We start from the raw sequence: 7630 nt of genomic DNA, 5'->3' as shown, positions 1-7630 counted from the left end.
TGAAAGATTTTTCAAAGATTATGCTTAGAGGTTTGGCTATGGCAGTGGATAGCTTTTTAAGAAGTAGGCACATATTCCATCCGGTCCAATAGATAGAGATGGTTTTAGATTGTGTAGTGCTTTTTCAACATTGTCTTCTGTAAAATCGATATGTATTAGATCATTGTTGTTATCTGTGGTACGGCTAGGAAATACTGGGCATGATCCATTGCTGTTTACAAATACTGAGTCGAAGAATGTGTTAAAGATGTTGGCTTTAGTGGTGTCGTCATTGCAGTCTTTACCATCAGGTCCTATCAAGGGTGGGATAGACCTTGAGTCTTTTAGTTTGTTGTTTACAAAATTGTAAAAAGCACGGGTGGAATTGGTGCTTAGAAGGTTTTCCTCTTGTTTAATGTGATAATTGATGCTTCGGTCTTTATCTGGTGGCATAAATTTTTGTATCGGCTTTTGAAATTGGCAACGTGACCAGATTTGTTTTTCCGCCAGAGTGATCTCTTTTTGGATTGAAGTTTCCTTATTGTTATGGGTAATCTGCTTTTTGTTTTGTTTTGGGAGTTGTTGTTGGTACATATAGTTTGATGACTCTTTTGACTTCAAGTAAAAATAAGTTGTAATGGTCTTCAACAGTATTGCATCCAGTGAATAGAGATTGCCAATCAAGGGATGAGAGATCGTTGTCTATAAGATAATAGTTGCCTTTTTTGAAGTTACAATTGGGGATTACATCATTGTGGTGATTTATGTGTCGGCGTATGTTGAGACAAAAGTCAATCATATTGTGGTCACTGCTGGAAAAGGGTTCTTTAGTTTGTATTCCGTAAATTAAATTCAAACTATTGCAGAAGATGAGATCGAGGCAGTTGTTTAGTCTAGTGTTGTTGGTTACTAGTTGTTCCAGTCCCAGATTTGTAATAGCATTGTAGAAGGTTGTGTGTATGATTTCAGTTGTACAATCATTTAGGGTCCAGTCAATATTTTCCTTATGGGTGGCAGGTTTGGTGACTTCTTTTGCACCAATCAGTAGAATGTGTGTAATTGATATCCTAATTCTTGTAGAAGGTTCAAGAAGATTCCTGTCTCTGAACAAATTAAATCTATGGTTCATGGATTATATTAACATAGCACAGCTCCCTGTTTCGAAGACATCTGGTAAAATTGTTAATGGTTTTAGCTACTTGTCAATTAATTAAATGACAAGTAGTAAAACCAAACCATGTTCTCCAGCTCAAGAAAGGTGATGTAAGTGCAAGGTGTGCTATAGAAAGAATAAGGGACACAGTCTGAACACTTTTGTAACAAGGACTTTTTAATAAAGGGGGAAAAAGACTAGAAAGTAATTTTTATAAATTGCAATTTTTGAAGACTAAAAAAATAAGTCAAGGCATACTCTGTTCTCTGGCAGTACAGCAACCTGTATTAAGACATCATCCTGGCACAATTGAAGAAAGAATAACAAGCTCAGTTTCTTTAAGTTCAGAGAGGGTTGAAATGACAATGCCTAATGCATAACTTGGTAGAAATGTCAATTAACTATCAAAACTAAGAACTATTTAAATACAGTACATATTTATCTTTGACAGCTAAAAACTATCAGTAGATATTGGTCTTTATCTCGCAAGAGCATCTTTAAACAGGAAACATATTAATTTCCACAGCTTCTTAGAAAAAAAGACGCAGTAAATCAAAGGAAGTGCAACCTCACAGCCTATTTCAAACTATCAGTAAACATGGTTGGGATGGTTCACTTACATATTTGCTTGATTCTAACTACTTGCTCAGATACCTAGTCTCAGAGTGTATGAGAATTCAGTGTATGAGAAATTATGTCCCTGATTAAAAAAAGATAACTTTGGTAGCGTTTAGAAAATCTAGGAAAGTTGAGGGAAAGAAGTTTGTTTCTCTGCCCCCTGCCAATTCTAAAACAGATTAAAGAGGAAAGTTTATAATGAAGTCTATAAAGCCAAAGTTATAGCTGTTACATGGTCCTTTTAGAAATCTGTAACAATGAAAATCCTTTGAATGCAATGTACTTATCCAACTTCTATTTCTTAGAAATCCTTCATTATCTAAAGCACCAATTCCTTTGTGTTTGTGCATCACTATTTATTCACATTTAGCACCATGATTTAGGATCACCTTACATACAAAAACTTGTTATCTCCTTCATTTCTTTTTGTACAAGTATAAAGAAAACCCAACAATTAAATACACTGCTCCGCTCATCAGTGAATGGAGGGAGACAGGAAAAGTGCCTGGATTAATTTCCTGGGCCGCATCCACTCCGTTTAAGAGTAGCAGCTAGTTTCCAGGCAGCGATACACTGGGAAACCAGGATATCTTCTGGGAACATATCTTCCAAGTCCTGAAGCTCACTGCTACCTTTTCCTTCAAGATATGGAACAAGTACTTCTTTCAGGCTGGAAAAAAAAAAGGAAAAACAATGAGTCCAAAACAGGAAGATACTCTGCAAAACAAGATGTATTTCACTCTAAAAACCAAAAGGGTTGGGCTGCTCACACTCTTACCCCCACGTAGGACTGTACTCTTCTCCAACTTTGGCATGTTTCAATTTCAGCATGATCATTTCGTGCAACTCCTGAAGGAAGGGCTCCAGCCCTGTCTGAGTGAGGAAAGCTTTGAGAAGATTGATACTATCCACGTCGAGTTTCTTTTTGTAGGCTGCACTGATCTCTCCAAAAGGATCCTGGATAATACATTAGGAGGAAGAGACGGACAGAAATGGTTATGTGGGGAGGAGAGAGAAAACAGTGGCAAGAAATGTCTAGTGAGCACATCCTTATCCCACATCCTACCTTTTTCAAATGCAGCAGCTGTTCTGATTTATGACTAGAAAGGAGCTGCCACAAGGAAATGGCATGATTTAGCTGACATCGGCTCAGTGCCTGAAATGAACACACACACACACACACACATATAAAAGTTTTATTTTTTTTTGCAAATGATAAAGAAAATGTTAATTCTAAATGGCATTCATGGAAGGCCATTTAGGTAATTAAATAAAATATTAATATAAACTTTTCTGATAAAATTTATTCTAGAAATCTTTTAATAATGAGAAGAGTGCTTGCCAACATTTCTCATGTAAATTCTGTGCAGCACAGCACCAAACTCAATTCTTGCATGGAGACAGTTGATGCTAAAGCACAACACACATTCTGCACTAACAGTTGCCTCTCAACACCTTATAATTCAAGGGAACCTAGATTGGATTACATTTTGGATTACATCTATGGCACCACAGAATCTTGGCCCAGTCTAGGGCTATCCTAGGAAGAGGTTTTTCTAGGTAATTATAACAATGGAAAGGGATTTTCCTAGGTGTTCCAGCTGCAAAAACAGTAGTTTTCTATGGACAAAGAAGTAGACTTTTTAAAAGGCAGGGCTAATTAAAATGGTGAAGCAGAAATATCCTATATAATAAAAAAAAATAGAGGCCAGGCTACACAAGATGTTTTGCTTTGAAATGTTTCAAATAATTAATTTAGTGATGTGTCCTATCCGGAGTCAGGCCATCTGCCGATTCTGGGTCAGGCATCATGACTACACTGGTGATACTCAGTTATGCCTCTTGTCCCTGGGCTAGTCCCAAGTGATGTTGCTGATATTGTGACCTGACACCTAGTGGCTGAGTGTTTTTTATTCAAGAGGAACAAGCTCAGGTTCAATCCTAACAAGACAAAGGAGTGTTTGGGCCCCTAATGAGGAAGACTGCACAATCTTTGTCTCGGACTGGTATATAATTGGGGGCTCCTGGTCTCACAACTCCTCCTGGAGGAGCAGATGGCCAGGAGGGCCTTCACACAGGTTCGTCTTGGGCACTAGATGTATCTCTTCTTGGACTAGGAGGGCCCTTCTTACAACCATACTTTAGTTACAAAGTTTGTAAGGCATAATTGTATGATCCTACAATGTCTCTACATGGAGCGGTACTCTATTTGTAAGCTATAGCTGGTCCTGACTGCAATGAGATAAATAGTGATGGGCAAGTATGCTATGCCCATGTAACGCCCATGCTTTGTGAACGGCACTGGCCACCACTTGGCTTCCAGGTGCAATTTAAGAGGTTGTCACCTTAAAATCTACATGGCATAGGGCCCATTTATCTGGGGAGCTTTCTGTCTCGTACGACAGTTGGCTCATTCCTGGGCCTGCCAGTTAAACAAAGTCATCTACTAGCAGCCCTTGGGAAATAAGCCTTCTTTGTCAGGACACCAGCCTCTGAAACCGCATCCCCCAAGAGATGTGTATGAATGCCGTCTTGCCAACGTTTAAAAGAGCATTAAAAACATGGCTCTTCCCCCAAGGCATTAGGTTAGGGTGCTTGGCGAAAGGGAGCGTTGGTTTTTGTCTCTGTTGAGGAAGGGTTTTCCTCTCTACTGTTTCCTCTGATGATACATCTTTTCATTATTTTATGTCCAGATCACGACGTTACCGGGCCGCTGGGGCGCCGCCATCTTGTGAGTGCTGGGCTCAGGGGGCACTTTTATCAAACTAGATAATGTGGGCGCTCAGCGGCGGGGATAAGGGAGAAGGTGGGGGACGGTTAAGCTACTTATAGTTGTTGTAATGGGTCAACCTAGAAATTTGCGTAATAAATCCTAGAAAGTACTACTGTAAGATGTGGTGGTGGCTATTGGCTGCCAGTAGAAACAGTGGAATGTATTGGTTTTATTTATAAACTGCTTTTAAGTAAATAACCTGTCTGAAATGCACTTACTTGATCCATCAGGGATCTTTTTTAATCTCTTTCCAGTTGAACTTGCTTTTCCTTTCCACCACCCAAATACTATCAAAGTACAGTCCAATTAAAAGGATAATTCTGTACTATAATCTCAAGAAGACTGTTATTTACCACTCACAAACATGCTTAGAAACTTTCTTCAGTGATTAAAAGAGTAGAGATCTGAACTAAGTGAGGAAAACGTCAGCTACCTTTCTCAGTCTGAGCTATGCATACGGTATATAGCCTCATCCTCACTGGTTTTGCTCTTTCATCTTGCAGAGATGAAAGGTGAGCCTCTGATCCCTTGCACTCACCTTCTTCACCGGAAGACTTATCTGATTGCTCATCTGCAGGACGTTTTCAGCATAATCGGCCAAAGTCATATGTGAGTCACCTCCAGTTGTAGCCAGGAATCCTAAGATAATTTCAGTGACCGAGAGTGCCTCACAGATGTCAGTGTACGACACCAAATCCCCTCTGATCATGCCCATTTTAGAGTTTGAAAGGGAGCTCTGTAACATAAGGAGATAAGATCAATCAGCATTCATTCCTGGCTCATTTTTTCTATAAGGAAAAGGCACATGACATCTGGCACCTCCTTCAGGGCCTGCAAGCAACTGCACACATATTCAAGAAAACTGCTGCTTTCACCATTGCTCAATCTCTATAGCAAAGTTTTCCCCCCTACAAAGTGACAACTAAAACTCCCAGGAATCTGTAACATTGAATAGATAAAATTACTTCAACTGAACAGTAAATGCACACCTTCCTATAAGCAATGTGTATTGAGCACCCCACGGTTTACAGTCAAGTAAATAAGCACCAAATGGAATGATACTGAGATTTGCTTGTCTTTTCCTCTTTTTGAAAACTCACCAGAGTTTCCAGCTTTGTCTTGATTTTGTTGAACAGATGCTCATAATTTTGGTCATATCTGTGTACCAGTGTGGGTATGCCCTATTAAGAAAGGGAACAAAGCAGATGCTTGGTCAGCAGAGTATCTTCTGGACTAGCAGTTTCATCTCACAGGCTCCAGAACACTAACTAGTTACATCAAGTTTCTATGGTGCATACTGATAGTCCACATATGTCCTTTATTAAAAAAAGCACTCTTGTATTTCAGAAAGCTGTCCTTTAGATTTATTTTTTTTGTTTTCTTGTTCTTAAATTTTCTTCTGTAAAGCAAAATTATAAACATATGCAATTATCTTTTTTAATCTTTCAGATTTGCCCCCCTTTCAGGTTTGTCCTTTATTTTTTTCCCAAGAAAATATGTTCACGGTGCACATACCTGCAATGCGATCTTGGGCTTCCCTCGTAAGAATCTACTGACAACTTGCTGCTCGATTTTTTCCAGGTCAAATTCCTGCAGAGCCTCTCCTCCTTTCTGCACGCTATACTGGCAGTTGGACAGAATGATTGGGATCAAATCCTTTTCGACTTCATAACTGATCATGTGCAGATCGGCCACTTCAGCAGGGCTGACAGAGTATCTGTTGAGAAGTAAGAAGGAAAAAGAAGAGAAAATAAACTGTGCTGTTTATTCAGCAGTATCTGTCAGCTGCGGGGAGAACTGAGAACTACATACCTATTGGCATCTGCTGAATCCTTTGCTATGGTGTTGACGAACTCATTGTGCAGCTGAATGAGGTAGCTAACCAAGGAGGTGGCACAAAGGCCTAGACCTCTCCGGCGAGGCAAAAGGATTTCAAATGGATCTTTCACTGTGCGGTCCATACTGCAATAATCTTTAGGAAGCTTAATTTCACCTGCAGGGGAGAAAGAAGCCAGAGGCACCATCTTACTGTTCAATACTCCATTTTAGTTTTGAATAATTCCTGGCTTATATAATGATTTATAGCCATCACATGTGCCCCCCCAAGATATTGCTGAAGTACAATTCCTTCAGTCCCCCCACTGAATGACCAATGATCAGGGATGCACGAGGTCAGCAAATTCTAGTGGGCAACAGCTCTGCTTTATGGGCTAGAGTCTGTTGGCCAGCCAAAGATAGTACAACATCGTGGGTTTTTCTTTTTCTTTTGGTAGTACTGAGGAATCCCTTATTGCTGCCATTTGATTGACTGATAAAGTAAGCTTGAATCTCACCATTGGTTTCTATGGATAATCTGAGTTTGTTCCACACATCCAGAAATTTTTCCACTCTGCCTTTCATTTGTGACCCGACACCTAGAGGATGCAAGAAACATAGTAAAAAGAAATGGAATATAGCCAAAATTTATTGCAAAGTTAAAATTTAAAAAAATTAAGACAATAAAAGGAACTTTGCTGCAGCAGGCTAAGTTCTATCCAGCACAAGATACCACACCATTCCTTGTGGCTATCAGTCACACTTATTATTTAATCCCTGACACCCCAATGACCCTACTAGCTCTCAGGCATATAACTCAAAGCTTTAATTTAGTTAGTATATTTTTCAGAAAGAGTTCCATAATCTTGGAAGATGCCTAACCATCACAATAGGATGGAGTGACATCCAAATACCGTGTATACTCGAGTATAAGTCGACCCGAATATAAGCTGAGGCACCTAATTTTACACAAAAAACTGGGAAAACTTATTGACTCGAGTATAAGCCGAGGGTGGGAAATGCAGCAGCTACTGGTAAATTTCAAAAATAAAAATAATTAATTTGGGAAACGATCTCACTATCATGAAAGGTTTAATTGATTCACTAACCCAAAAGAAGATGATGATGACAGCGGGAGGCAGGAGTCACTCTCTTCCCCTCCCTCGGAGGCCCCCTGAGTCAGGAGTCACTACCGCCGGCGCGGCCCCAGTCCCGCCGCCTCGGGAAGGGAAAGGCAAAGCGCTTTTTGCCTTTCCCTTCCCGGCTGGGGCTGTTGGGAGTCGCTGCCGCCG

General features: G+C 40.0%; 1 protein-coding gene across 1 annotated transcript in view; it reads right to left on the bottom strand.

The window, feature by feature from the left end:
• Positions 1–1294: 1294 nt before the first annotated feature.
• Positions 1295–7630, bottom strand: part of RNF213 (ring finger protein 213) — a 125092-nt gene continuing 118756 nt past the window's right edge. The window contains exons 61-68 of the mRNA XM_087955966.1: positions 6857–6937; positions 6336–6516; positions 6039–6240; positions 5624–5704; positions 5062–5259; positions 2817–2906; positions 2529–2707; positions 1295–2420 (exon numbers count right to left, since the gene is read on the bottom strand). Of these exons, the coding sequence (XP_087812092.1) occupies positions 2261–2420; positions 2529–2707; positions 2817–2906; positions 5062–5259; positions 5624–5704; positions 6039–6240; positions 6336–6516; positions 6857–6937 (1172 nt within the window). The 3' untranslated portion in view covers positions 1295–2260. The remainder of the gene's footprint in view (positions 2421–2528; positions 2708–2816; positions 2907–5061; positions 5260–5623; positions 5705–6038; positions 6241–6335; positions 6517–6856; positions 6938–7630) is intronic.

This window comes from Notechis scutatus, chromosome 2 (assembly GCF_049901735.1).
Source record: "Notechis scutatus isolate UNSWTSFEM ecotype Mainland chromosome 2, rNotScu1.2, whole genome shotgun sequence".
In the NCBI taxonomy this organism is placed as follows: domain Eukaryota; kingdom Metazoa; phylum Chordata; class Lepidosauria; order Squamata; family Elapidae; genus Notechis; species Notechis scutatus.
This window is presented reverse-complemented; position numbering and strand designations above follow the sequence as displayed.